General features: G+C 35.6%; 1 protein-coding gene across 2 annotated transcripts in view; it reads right to left on the bottom strand.

Annotated features, from left to right (window-relative positions):
- MYCBP2 (MYC binding protein 2) overlaps positions 1 to 14,744 on the bottom strand; it is a gene marked incomplete at its 5' end in the record, with an annotated part of 273,021 nt that overhangs the window by 93,947 nt on the left and 164,330 nt on the right. For both annotated transcript variants that reach the window (XM_082675380.1, XM_082675381.1), the window contains 3 exons: positions 3,433 to 3,577; positions 5,007 to 5,179; positions 12,452 to 12,501. In XM_082675380.1, the coding sequence (XP_082531506.1) occupies positions 3,433 to 3,577; positions 5,007 to 5,179; positions 12,452 to 12,501 (368 nt within the window). The remainder of the gene's footprint in view (positions 1 to 3,432; positions 3,578 to 5,006; positions 5,180 to 12,451; positions 12,502 to 14,744) is intronic.

Here is a 14,744-nt window from a genome sequence, read left to right as displayed (position 1 = left end):
TTAAATACCACTTTAGCTCTTTATCATTCTGAGAGTCACCCAAAATTTCTTCTGTTCTTTTCAGACACTACTTTTGTGGTTGGCAAGAACAGCTAATTCAACATCAAGCTCTTCACAGAAATAGAAAGGTTTGCATAAAAGAAAGTGACAATATTACTTAAGTAATTGAGAGACACCCCAGAAATGTGGAATGTCTTTAACGTGTATTATTCTTATTAATGCCATTCTAGGGAGTCAGTAGTTTGAGACTCTTAGTGTCTATATATAAAGTTAAGTGTAGCTAGCAAATACATTCCATTAAATAACCACAATCTTTAGTTGGGGTTATGAGAAATCAGTATTTGGGTTGATATAATGCTCTGAAAATATTAAAAACCCATCTTACATTTAAAACACAGAAGTTTAAAGATACATGGTAAAATTCTTCAGCTCATATACATTGCCACCATTAAAAGTTTTAAACTTAAATGTAATAAAAAGGAAAAAAAAGCAAACACTTCCAAATTCTAAGACGTTTGATTTTAAATTATAGCCACTATTTTTATACGTACTACTTTGATTTAATCTTTCTTTAAACAACTATATTTACCCTAAGTAAATTAACAGCAGAAGTACATCTGCCTATGTTCTACGAACCTTGAAGTAAATCACTGAATAATTTCATACTCCAGGAGTACTGAGATATAAAATGATAACCATTCTGCTTTCTTTCATAAACTGTACTTCTTTGTAAAATTTGTTATTCTTTTATTTCCTACACAAGTTTCTCTTTTCATTAAATAAGATTTCCTTGGAATAATCATTTTGTAAGTTAAAAAAAAACCCAATAACACTTGCTGCTTTAAAAAGGATTCTGGATCTCACTGAAATATTACCTGCAAACCAACTTCTTTGTTCCAAATAATTGGTTATTACTACATAAGGATACTTCAACAGTTTCTGAGAAGTCTAAAATGTTCCTAAAACTTCATGTGCTATCAGGCTGAAAACAAAACAGATTGAACTAATTTTGTTTTCAGCTAATATGATAATGTGATATAATAAATTAAACATCAAGAGGTATGCAAATCACTTTTCCTAAATAGTATTTACTGGAGTTTCCTAGATACGGTTTCTAAATTAGACATAAATCTGATATGAACTTGAGCATACTGAGTAAGAGATTTAGGGCTTCTCGCCCTCAAGAAGCAAAATATGTAGGAAAAAAAAAAAAAAGAGGAAGTAAAGAAAGACAGATCATGTGGCTAAAACAAGAACCCAAAGGGCTTCCCTGGTGGCGCAGTGGTTGAGAGTCTGCCTGCCGATGCAGGGGACATGGGTTTGTGCCCCGGTCTGGGAGGATCCCACATGCTGCGGAGCGGCTGGGCCCGTGAGCCATGGCTGCTGAGCCTGCGCGTCTGGAGCCTGTGCTCCGCAATGGGAGAGGCCACAACAGTGAGAGGACTGCGTACCGCAAAAAAAAAGAACCCAAAGAGGAGAACAAAAGATAAAGCATAAAGTCTGACTCTGAAATGTAAGATGTAAACAACCCAGGTACCAGAATGGAGTAAGAGACAACAAAGCAAGGTGGAAACACAGGAAAATACAGCTGAAGATACACTATAGGCATAACAGTATAAACATTAAAAAGAAATGAAATGTTATGCCTACCTGGAAAATGGTAACTACAACATAGTCACATGAATAAGGAACTTACTGTGGGCTCAAAGACTGGATTTAACAACTCACTACATACACTTAAGTGAGAAATTCATCAGTGAATACACAAACCCCTTAATATATTAATGTATATTGTATTGTGATCAAAACTCTGTCCTTGAGTGGAGTGATTTTTTGTATCACTTTCAGAATTACTTTTTTCTCTGTTCAATTTTTTTCTTATAATCTGTGATGCTTTTTGCATTCTAAAGAGTAATTCTTAGCGGGCCTGAAATCACTTTGATGGGGTGTGATCTTCCTTTAAAAAGTAAGATACAAGGGAAAATATAAGAGTGCAGCATACTGTATGAATGTGTATTATATATATTGTATGTTACTAAGAGTACATACTCTTCCACCCTATATATGTACGTTTGGGTCATAATGCAAATCCTTGCTGGGGGTCATGGCCAAAACTTTGAAAGCCACTGGTGAAGAGCCTGATTTTTGTTTAGTATCAGGGTCAAATACTTTTCCATACAGTTTTACTTACTGGTCTTAAGACATGTGAACTATATGTCTCGTGTCTTTTTTTACTATGAGTCAAGTTAGAGGCTCCAGTGGCACTGTGCTTCTTCATGGTATAAATCAAGTAGTTGAAATAGTTCTGGGACTTCCCTGGTGGTGCAGTGGTTAAGAATCTGCCTGCCAATGCAGGGGACATGGGTTCGAGCCCTGGCCTGGGAAGATCCCACATGCTGCAGAGCAACTAAGCCCGTGTGACACAACTACTGAAGCCCAAGCACTAGAGCCCATGCTCTGAAACAAGAGAAACCACTGTGATGAGAAGCTCGCACACTGCAGTGAAGAGTCGCCCCCGCTTGCTGCAACTAGAGAAAGCCCGCGTGCAACAACGAAGACCCAATGCAGCCATAAATAAATAAATTTATTTATTTTTAAAAAAAAGAAGAAAAAAGAAATGGTCCACATCAAAAAGTCTTAAAAACAAAAAGTAATATTGAGGTAAAATCAGCTGCTCTGTGAGTAAAAAAGATTTTGTGGCTTAATCAACTCTAAGTTCCAAACAACCAAATCACTTTGTAATACAACTTTGGGGGGCAGGGGCGGCTAGGGATTGCCTATACAAATTTTCGTTCAATATTGACTATTTTCAGAAATATAATAAAAGTTTAAAATAAGATATTTAATTAATAGATTATATCACAAACGACTTAATATCATGCATTACAATATGCTCTGAAATGTCATTATTAATTCATGTTTCAGGGAAAAGGTATCCAAAGAACTATATCCTTCAATATAGCACATGACTAGTTCCAATCCTCATTCTTTTACAATCCAAATTTATGTATAAGTATCAATATTATATTTTAAAGCTTGTTTCAACAGTACCAAATGCAAAATGTATTTGAGTCTTTTAAAAGATAGGTACAAAATTTTAAAATGTATTCTTTCATTGATTTATTCAGTCACTTATGTATTAATGGCCTTCCCTCTGTGTGCTTAGCACTCTTTGTACGGACACTTTCTTATCCTTCCTTGGAATCACCACAGCACCTAGCAAAATGTAAAAAAACAAACCAAAAAATAGATACCTTGGAAAGCTGAATACTGATTAATATAAACAAGCCATTTAAACAATTTTTTGGCTTCCTTCATTACGTATATCTAAAGAGGGTACTGCATGTGGACTCTAAGCACTTGCCATTTCTAAAATTTTATTAGTTACAACAGTCAGTACATAGTTGTCTAATACAATCCCAATATAATTACCTTCATGTTGGGAACGTGTACCACATCCCCATACTGGTCTTTTGTTTGAACAGTGATGGTGGTAGGCCAACCACAACGAATATCATCCTTATTCAGAATCAAAGATGTTTTCTGAGGATCAGCATAGGAATCTGGCTGAAGCCACCTAGCAGTAAATGAAAAAAACCAAACATTCATCAACATCTTCAATGATTAACATGAAACTAAGCCAAATGAATAAAACTTGTATCAAACAAAACGCTAAAATGGTATCTTCATTTCTGATTCAGTGATAATGACCACAAGCGTATCCCTTGGAAATAGTTAATGACAAATTCATTAAAAAATATGCTGAAGCATATAAGATTTCTGATGATTACAAATAAAATAGAAATAATTTTAAAATCAGGAAATTTGAAATTTTAACTATAGCTGATTTAAAATAAGCAAGAAAATGAATTTAAGTTGCATATACTTTGAAGTCCCAAATACACTCTTTAAGGGAGGCCTGCTGAATTTGCCAAACTGAAAGCCTGGAAAAGAGCAGGGTGTCTGTCAAAGCAGGGACAGAAGTGACATTCTGCTGGCTGGAGAGCAAGCAGGTTAAAGATATGTTGTCTATCTTCTCTCTTTTTTTTTTTAACATCTTTATTGGAGTATAACTGCTTTACAGTGGTGTGTTAGTTTCTGCTGTACAACAAAGTGAATCAGCTATACGTATACATACATCCCCATATCCCCTCCCTCTTGTGTCTCCCTCCCACCCTCCCTATCCCACCCCTCTAGGGGGTCACAAAGCACCGAGCTGATCTCCCTGTGCTATGCGGCTGCTTCTCTTTACACAATTTCTTAACTACCTTCCCTTACTACCCTCTCTTCCATGTAAATTTGGCCTATTTTCTGTACTTTGTGATATCCATGCCTGAATTCATGATCATCATATCCATGATCTACATTCAAGTTGTCCTGTGAGATGAGTAATGAGTAATTCTGCCATGCATTACATAAAAAGTCCATAAAGATAGCACCGAGGCTGACTTAAAAGATTTTCTATTCTTCTCCAATCACCATTTTGGTTTTTAAAAACTAAAGAGTAATCTCTGTAGTTTTAAAATTAAAGCCAGAAAGAAGTCAGATTTCTATATTTACTAGTAACATCACAAGTCAGCATATTTGTTTTCATCTTCACAAAAAAGCAGACAGCAACAAAATAAATGAGAACTCCATAACCTCAAATGATTTAATTTAAATTCTAAATTTATATTTGCATTAATTGTAGATTTGGAAAAAACTCATATTAAAATAAATATAGGGATAGACTTAGGAGTTTAGTACAGATATTAAATACTACCATCAAGTACACAGACTTCTCAATTTTACCTGGTGTTCTACATATTTTTAACAACTATTATATATTTTTAAAATACTTTGAAATATTAACTACCATTTTATACTTCGGCAAGTCCAAAACACATAAACTAGATTATCTTAGGCAGCACTGTAACATCCTAACGACTCCCCTCTCATTTCTCTTCAGAAATGAAGACTGAGGCAAGCCCTGAAAGGAAGTCATTGTAGTACTTAATATACATTACCTCGCAAGCCTTCCACCACTTGATCCTGGGACACAAGCAATAAAATCATCCAGAAAGGACTGTTCATTGCTTTGGATTTGAAGTGGTAAGTTTCCTTCTAGTGCCTCCAATATAGTTGGTGAATGAGAAAGTGCTAAACCCTTTCCAAGAATACCAGAATGGGTTTTGCACACCTGTTGGGTAAAAGAGAACATTTGTATAAACATTTTGTTTATTTTCTTAATTTATTTTATATATATATATATATATATATATATATTCTTGTATCATATAACAGACTTTTTTTCGAATTTTATTTTTTATACAGCAGGTTCTTACTAGTTATCTATTTTATACATGTTAGTGTATATACATCAATCCCAATCTCCCAATTCATACCACCACCACCTCCCCACAACCCCGCTTTCCTCGCTTGGTGTCCATACGTTTCTTCTGTGTCTCTAATTCTGCCTTGCAGGCTGGTTCATCTGTACCATTTTTCTAGATTCCACATATATGTGTTAATACACGATATTTGTTTTTCTCTTTCTGACTTACTTCACTCTGTATGACAGTCTCTAGGTCCATCCATGTCTTTACAAATGATCCAATTTCGTTCCTTTTTATGGCTAATACTCCACTGTATATAAGTACCACATTTTCTTTATCCATTCATCTGTCAATGGGCATTTAGGTTGCTTCCATGACCTGGTTATTGTAAATAGTGCTGCAATGAACATTGGGGTGCATGTGTCTTTTTGAATTATGGTTTTCTCTGCGTATATGCCCAGTAGTGGGATTGCTGGGTCATATGGTAATTCTATTTTTAGTTTTTTAAGGAACCTCCATACTGTTCTCCATAGTGGCTGTATCAATTTACATTCCCACCAACAGTGCAAGAGAGCTCCCTTTTCTCCATACCCGAGAGCATTTGCTGTTTGCAGATTGTCTGATGATGCCCACTCTAACCGGTGTGAGGTGATACCTCACTGTAGTTTTGATTTGCATTTCTCTAATAATTAGTGATGTTGAGCAGCTTTTCATGTGACTCTTGGTCATCTGTTTGTCTTCTTTGGAGAAATGTTTGTTTAGGTCTTCTGCCTGTTTTTGGATTGGCTTTTTTTTTTTTTTTTAATATTGAGCTGCATGAGCTGTTTATATATTTTGGAGATTAATCCTTTGTTGATTCGTTTGCAAATATTTTCTCCCATTCTAAGGGTTGTCTTTTCGTCTTGTTTATAGTTTCCTTTGCTGTGAAAGAGCTTTTAAGTTTCATTAGGTCCCATTTGTTTATTTTTGTTTTTATTTCCATTACTCTAGGAGGTGGGTCTAAAGAGATCTTGCTGTGATTTATGGCAAAGAGTGTTCTTCCTATGGTCTTATATTTAATTCTTTAATCCATCTTTAGTTTATTTTTGTGTATGGTGTTAGGGAGTGTTCTAATTTCATTCTTTTACATGTAGCTGTCCAGTTTTCCCAGCACCACTTATTGAAGAGACTGTCTTTTCTCCATTGTATATCCTTGCCTCCTTTCTCAAGATTAGTTGGCCATAGGTGCGTGGGTTTATCTCTGGGCTTTCTATCCTGCTCCATTGATCTAGATTTCTGTTTTTTGTGCCAGTACCATACTGTCTTGATTACTGCAGCTTTGTAGTATAGTCTGAAGTCAGGGAGTCTGATTCCTACAGCTGAGCTTTTTTCCCTCAAGATTGCTTTGGCTATTCAGGGTATTTTGTGTCTCCATACAAATTTGAAGATTTTTTTGTTCTAGTTCTGTAAAAAATGCCATTGGTAATTTGACACGGATTGCACTGAACCTGTAGATTGCTTTGGGTAGTATAGTCATTTTCACAATGTTGATTCTTCCAATCCAAGAACATGGTATATCTCTCCATCTGTTTGTGTCACCTTTGATTTCTTTCATCAGTATCTTGTAGTTTTCTGAGCACAGGTCTTTTACTTCCTTAGGTATGTTTATTCCTAGGTATTTAATTCTTTTTGTTGCAATGGTGAATGGGATTGTTTCCTTAATTTCCCTTTCTGATCTTTTGTTCTTAGTGTATAGGAATGCAAGAGAACTCTGTGCACTAATTTTGTATCCTGGAACTTTACCAAATTCATTGATTAGCTCTAGTAGTTTTCTGGTGGCATCTTTAGGATTCTCTACGTACAGTATCATGTCATCTGCAAACAGTGACAGTTTTACTTCTTTTATTCCAGTTTTTATTCCTTTCATTTATTTTTCTTCTCTGATTGCCATGGCTAGGACTTCCAAAACTATGTTGAATAATAGTGGCAACAGTGGACATCCTTGTCTTGTTCCTGATCTTAGAGGAAATGCTTTCAGTTTTTCACCATTGAGAATGATGGTTGCTGTGGGTTGGCTGTATATGGCCTTTATTATGTTGAGGTAGCTTCCCTCTATACCCACTTTCTGCAGAGTTTTCACCATAAATTGGTGTTGAATTTTGTCAAAAGATTTTTCTGCATCTATTGAGATGATCATATGGTTTTTATCCTTCAATTTGTGACTATGGTGTATCACATTGATTGATTTGTGCATATTGAAGAATTCTTGCATCGCTGGGATAAATCCCACTTGATCATGGTGTATGATCCTTTTAATGTGTTGTTGGATTCTATCTGCTAGTATTTTGTCGAGGTTTTTTGCATCTGTATTCATCAGTGATATTGGTCTGTTATTTTCTTCTTTTGAAGTACCTTTGTCTGGTTTTGTTATCAGGGTGATGGTAGAATGAGTTCGGGAGCACTCCTTCCTCTGAAATTTTTTGGAAGAGTTTGAGAAGGATGGCTGTTAGTTCTTCTCTAAATGTTTGATGGAATTCACCTGTGAAGCCACCTGGTCCTGGACTTTTGTTGGTAGTAAAATTTTTAATCCCAGTTTCAATTTCATTACTTGTGATTGGTCTGTTCATATTTTCTATTTCTTCCTGGTTCATTCTTGGAAATTTATACTTTTCTAAGAAATTGTCCATTTCTTCCAGGTTGTCCATTTTATTGGCATAGAGTTGCCTGTAGTAGTCTCTTATGATGCTTTGTATTCCTGTGGTGTCCGTTGTGACTTCTCCTTTTTCACTTCTAATTTTATTGATTTGAGTCCTCTCCCTCTTTTTCTTGATGAGTGTGGCTAAAGGTTTATCAGTTTTGTTTACCTTCTCAAAGAACCAGCTTTTAGTTTTATTGATCTTTGCTACTGTTTTCTTTGTTTCTATTTCATTTATTTCTGCTCTGATCTTTATGATTTCTTTCCTTCTACTAACTTTGGGTTTTGTTTGCTCTTCTTTCCCTAGTTCCTTTAGGTATAAGGTTAGATTGTTTATTTGAGATTTTTCTTGTTTCTTGAGGTAGAAGTGTATTGCGATAAACTTCCCTCTTAGACCTGCTTTTGCTGCATCCCATAGGTTTTGGATCATCATGTTTTCATTGTCATTTGATTTCTTCAGTGATCTCTTGGTTATTTAGTAATGTATTGTTTAGCCTCCATGTGTTTGTGTTTTTTACGTTTTTTTCCCTGTAACTGATTTCTAATCTCATAGTGTTGTGGTCGGAAAAGATGGTTGATAGGATTTCAATTTTCTTAAATTTACCAAGGCTTGATTTGTGACCCAAGATGAAATCTGTCCTGGAGAATGTTCTGTGTGCCCTTGAGAAGGAAGTGTAACCTGTTGTTTTTGGATGGAATGTCCTGTAAATATCAATTAAATCTATCTGGTTTATTGGGTCATTTAAAGCTTGAGTTTTATTAATTTTCTGCCTGGATGATCTGTCCGCTGGTCTAAGTGCGCTGTTAAGAGTCCCCACTATTACTGTGTTACTGTCGTTTTCCTCTTTTACAGCTGTTAGCATTTGCCTTATGTACTGAGGTGCTCCTATGTTGGGTGCATATGTATTTATAATTGTTACATCTTCTTCTTGGATTGATCCCTTGATCATTATGTAGTGTCCTTCCTTTTCTCTTGTAACATTCTTTATTTTAAAGTCTATTTTATCTGATATGAGCATTGCTCCTTCAGCTTTCTTTTGATTTCCATTTGCATGGAATATCTTTTTCTATCCCCTCACTTTCAGTCTGTATGTGTCCCTAGGTCTGAGGAGGGTCTCTTGTAGACAGCATATAAATGGGTCTTGTTTTTGTATCCATTCAGCAAGCCTGTGTCTTTTGTTTAGAGCATTTAATCCACTCACATTTAAGGTAATTATTGATATGTATGTTCCTATGACCATTTTCTTAATTGTTTTGGGGTTTTTTTGGTAGTTCCTTTCCTTCTCTTGTGTTTCCCACTTAGAGAAGTTCCTGTAGCATTTGTTGTAGAGCTGGTTTCGTGGTGCTGAATTCTCTTAGCTTTTGCTCGTCTGTAAAGCTTTTGATTTCTCCATTGAATCTGAATGAGATCCTTGCTGGACAGAGTAATCTTGGTTGTGGGTTCTTCCCTTTCATCACTTTAAATGTATCGTGTCACTCCCTTCTGTCTTGTAGAGTTTCTGCTGAGAAATCAGCTGTTAACCTTATGGGTTAACCTTATGGGAGTTCCCTTGTATGTTATTTGTTTTTTTTTTCTTATTGCTTTTAATAATTTTTCTTTGTCTTTAATATTTGTCAATTTGATTACTGTGTTTCTTGGCATGCTCCTCCTTGGGTTTATCCTACCTGGAACTCTCTGTGCTTCCTGGACTTGGGTGGCTATTTCCTTTACTATGTTAGGGAAGCTTTCAACTATAATCTCTTCAAATATTTCCTCAGGTCCTTTCTCTCTCCTCCTTCTGGGACCCCTATAATGCGAATGCTGGTGCATTTAATGTTGTCCCAGAGGTCTCTTAGGCTGTCTTCATTTCTTTTCATTCTTTTTTTCTTTATTCTGTGCCGTGACAGTCAATTCCACCATTCCGTCTTCCAGGTCACTTATCTGTTTTTCTGACTCAGTTATTCTGCTACTGATTCCTTCTAGTGTAGTTTTCATTTCAGTTATTGTATTGTTCATCTCCATTTGTTTGTTCTTTAATTCTTCTGGGTCTTTGTTAAACATTTCTTGCATCTTTTCGATCTTTGCCTCCATTCTTTTTCCGAGGTGCTCGATCATCTTCACTATCGTTATTCTGAATTCTTTTTCTGGAAGGTTTCCTATCTCCACTTCATTTAGTTGTTTTTCTGGGGTTTCATCTTGTTCCTTCATCTGGTACATAGCCCTCTGCCTTTACATTTTGTCTGTCTTTCTGTGAATGTGGTTTTCATTCCACAGGTGCAGGACTGTAGTTCTTCTTGATTCTGCTGTCTGCCCTCTGGTGGATAAGGCTATCTGACATTTGTATATTTTAAAATATAAAACTTTAATTTCATGAATTTTTTTGTATTTGCACCCAATTTTAGACAGGCCTTTATGGGGAAATAATTTTCTTCCCATGCCCCAGTGCTCCTTTAGCCTATAAAGTAGAAAACTTTCAGGAGGGAAAAACTTGGGATACTATTTCCAGTGTCTTTCTTCCCTCAAAAAAGAAATGATTTATCAGAGATCTGCATGCTAGATGCAATGGTGCATCTCCTCCCATTCTAGCTTTCTACATGTGCCACGTCCCTCTTTGCCAGGGCCAGGGCTCCCTTTCGAAGACAGCTGTAAAGGTCTCCCTCTTTTTGTGTCTCCATTACTGGTAGCTATCCTGGGTACGTTGTGTTTGTTCTCTTGGGCAGGTGGGTACCAAGGTCTTGACTTTGGCAAAAAGTAGATGGAAGTCTGACTGTGGCTGCACATACACTGCATTAGCCTGTGTAAGCCTTATTAAAGTTAAGAAAAAAAGGCAGATAAAACTGAAATTTTAGTTCTCACCTATATGAGAAGCAAGCCTTATATTTTGGAAAGACTTGCTTTAAGGGCTAAAACTCTAGAAAAATTTTTAATGACCATATAATAAATTTCAAAACATAATAGTTTTCATAGAGAAGGATTATATTTCCATTTCTATCAATTTCTACCACAAGTAACTTGTGCATTCTATAAGCCATGCAATTTCAAAGTCGTAATCTTTAAAGTCAAACAGACTTGAGGTCAAATCCGGACTCTGGACAAGCTATTGCTGTGTGCTCTCGAGCTAACAAGTTACTGACCATTCCTGAATCAGTGAAATGTATAAACTGGTGATCAAATGATATCTCTTCCGTGGTTATTATAAAATTTAAATTAAATAACACATTTAAATGCCCACCATCTGCCTAACAAGCAGTAGGTGTTAGACCATCACAGTGATGACCTTACATGCCAAAACGGTGGGTACTTTGGGAAATCACTTTTCTCTTTACAGGGGTACAATAAAGACCTCTTTATATCTGGCCTAAATGACATTCTATAAGCCGTAATAATCCCTGTAATGATAATATGAGGTACTTGATGGTTTTCCTTAGCTAGAATGTTATCTGACACATAGTATGTTTATTAAATATTTTTTAAATTAATTTTTATTTTTTGTATCTTAAAATACAGAGATTTAACTTTTTTAAAAGAAAAAAAAAACAAAAGCTGGTGGGTTTTTAAGACACAGACGTTTCTTAACATTATTGAGGACACCATGACTCCCTATGATTAGAGCACAGTGATCAAGATCATGGACTTTGTCACCAAACTGCTAGAGGTCAAATTCTAGCCCAGCTGCTTACTAGCTGTGTGATTCTGGGCCACTTAAGTTCCCTGTGCCTCAGTTCCCTTACCTGTAAATACGAGTCTCTAATTCATAGGGTTGCTGTGAGGACTAAGTTAAAAATATGAAAAGTGTTTGGAATAGTAAGTGATAAAGTTAAGATCAAATAAATGTTTGTTTTTATTATTACTGCTGTGATCGATTCATTTCAGAAAATAAATAAAATGTAAACCACTAACTCTAAGTATTGATATTAGAAGACCTGGATATTAGACTTTATCTCCCAGTTAGCTGAATTCTTAGATAAATCACAAAACGTCTCTGAACTGAAGTTATTATAATTGTAAGATACAAGAGAAAATACTAACCTCAAAGTGTAATTGCAGAAATAGACAAATAACATCAAAGACATGGTAAACTATAACATGCTCTACAGATGTTATTTAAATTACTATTACTAACAGCTTTTTCCCCCTTTTTCTAACTGGTCAATAAAACTTCTTTCAAGATCCAATTTAAATGTCCAATGCTGGGCAAAGCCTTCCCCTGGACCCTTGGCACTTGGTAGCTCTTCTTCCTCCAGCAGGGCTTTCGCCTTACTCCAGAGTTAACACCCACCACACAGTACAACACGGGCTCATGTGGTGGGTCTCTCCAATCAAGGGGAGAAATTATGAGTTATTTATCTCTATAACTGCCAATTATGGAATGAAATACTTCATGAATGAGTGCTATGTTCAAGAAAAATAAGGTTGATCTGAGTGAAAATTCTGCTTAAAATTAATGTACAAAGTTTACCCTTACAATTATCAGGACAATACCTGTAATGCAGCCTCTTCAAGAATTTCAAGGTCTTCTTCTAATTCATTACCTGTTGTGTAAATGAAAAGGTTTACTAAAATATATTCATCCTTAGTTTATCTTTCTAGTCTTCTGCATTCATGACATCTTTCCCACAAATTTGATATTCCAAATTGAAGAGAACTATTATCATTCTGGATAAATCTCAGTGGTTTAAATTTTCAAATGCTGTTTTCAGTGTGAATATAAGCTGTAATTCTCAAGACAATACTCAAAAAGCAACCATCAAGGGATTTTTAAAAGATATATACTATGTTTATGTACACAAATGTGTATTTTTGACTTTAGCATATTTACTTTTAGAACAAAAAAAAAAAAAGAAAAATGAGGGAACTGAATTTTCAGAATCTGAGCCTTTCTAGTTTGGTTATATTGTAGAAGAGCTTTACCTTTAGTAAACAACAGTTACTTAGAGGAAAATGTAAGATAGTGACTGTATTCTCTAGCCATTTTCTCCTTTACTGCTTTATGTAGAATATATTTTAGTTATTGAATTTTCTTTGATAGTTTAATTAATTCATAAAATATTACTACTAAAGTAATAGATATTCAAAGCGAAATATTCAAAGTATGCAGAAGTGTAGAATGAAAAATTCTGCTACCACTCCCTTCCAAAGATAAAGAGTGTCAACAGTTTCTTATGTATTGTTCTAGAAATTTTGTGTGCAAATAATATGTATGTACATATGTGTCAACGTACACACATGTGTACGTTGTGGGTACATACACATATATTTATATACTTACACTATAATGTTCACAAAAATGGGACCCTCTGCTGCAGCTTGCTATTCTTAATTAATATAACTTGGACATCTTCCTTGGCCAGGACATAGAGGTCTACTTTTTTGTTGCTGCTTTTTAACAGGCTGCATACATCCCAAATGACAGGCATTTTGGTTGCTTCTAGGTTTTATAATCACAAATACTGCTATATTAATCTATCTTACAACACACCTTTTTTGAGCATTTGTGCAAGTATGCATAAAAAATTGCTAAATCAAAAGCTACATGCATGTAAAATTTGAATAGCTGTTGACACATCTCCTTCAAAGAGGCTGTGCCATTTTCCCTCATATGAATAGAACACAGATGTCTCATTTCCTCATCATGTGTCAACACGAAGCAGGAACAAGGGAACAGAGAAGGGTGGAAGGGAGCAGGAAGAGGAGAAGGATTAGATAGGGAAGAAAGGAGTAAAGAAAGAGAAGGGAGGAAAGAAAGAATAAAGTGGGAAGGGTAGCCCCAGAGGGAGGAGATACAGATGCACCTTTGGAGGTGAGAATTGGCGAAATACAATAATAATGCCTTTTATTCCCAACTACTGTAAAAATAAAATGTTTGACCATGGATAAACATCATGGAATTAGTTAATATTTTAAGCCTTATTTTCATTTTTACAATTCTGATAATAAATCAACTCACGTACCACACAATTCCGTATCCTAGAAATAGGTACTCTTTGGCCATTGCCTCATTGCTCTGTTGTGCATCACAAGAAAACTCTTCTAAAGAGCCATCTACGTTCAACCTGACTCCCCCTCCTGACTTTCCATTCTCTCACCCCACTCTAAAAGTCCTTATACTTCTCTCCTTTTACTGATACATATGTATTTCTTCTTGAGTATATAAATAGCCAACAAGTTTAACCCAATGACAAATTTTAATTGCTTTCTCAGTTTCATTAAAAAATCCCACCAATATACACTCTCCTGAGGTTTTACATCTACCTCATTGGCTGCTGCTTCAGTCTTTCCTGCAGCCTCTTCCTCCTGTTCCATTGGTCTCTGAAATTTTGACAAGTCCCAGCTTTGACCCTTGGCTATTTTCTCTTTCTCATTTGCATTCTCTTCCTAGCTCATCTTTCATATTGTTCTTTCATACGGTCTTTAAATGCCAACTACGTCCAAATGACATTTCTATTGACTTGTCCCCTGAGCTCCAGACAATAAGCATCCAATCGCCTATCTGATATGTCCACTAGGATTTCTGAGAGATATCTCAAGCTTTTGGTTTAATACTCTATTTCCAGTGCTTAACCCAGGGCCTGGCGCATAGCATGTATGTACATAAGAAAGTGCTTGTATGCATATATGTGTGTGAATAAAAAAACTAGAGAGATACTCTTCAGTCTCCATTTTAAAAACCCAAACAACCAGTTTATTAAGCAGTTGCTCATGAATGTATGTGACTACTGAATTCATTTTGCTAATCTATTTTCAGAATGTTCTGTGATGAACATATGCTATTCTT

Source organism: Grampus griseus (genome assembly GCF_964374135.1).
Source record: "Grampus griseus genome assembly, chromosome: 18".
Taxonomy (NCBI): domain Eukaryota; kingdom Metazoa; phylum Chordata; class Mammalia; order Artiodactyla; family Delphinidae; genus Grampus; species Grampus griseus.
Note: the sequence above shows the minus strand (reverse complement) of the source record. Positions and strands in the feature narration are given on the sequence as shown.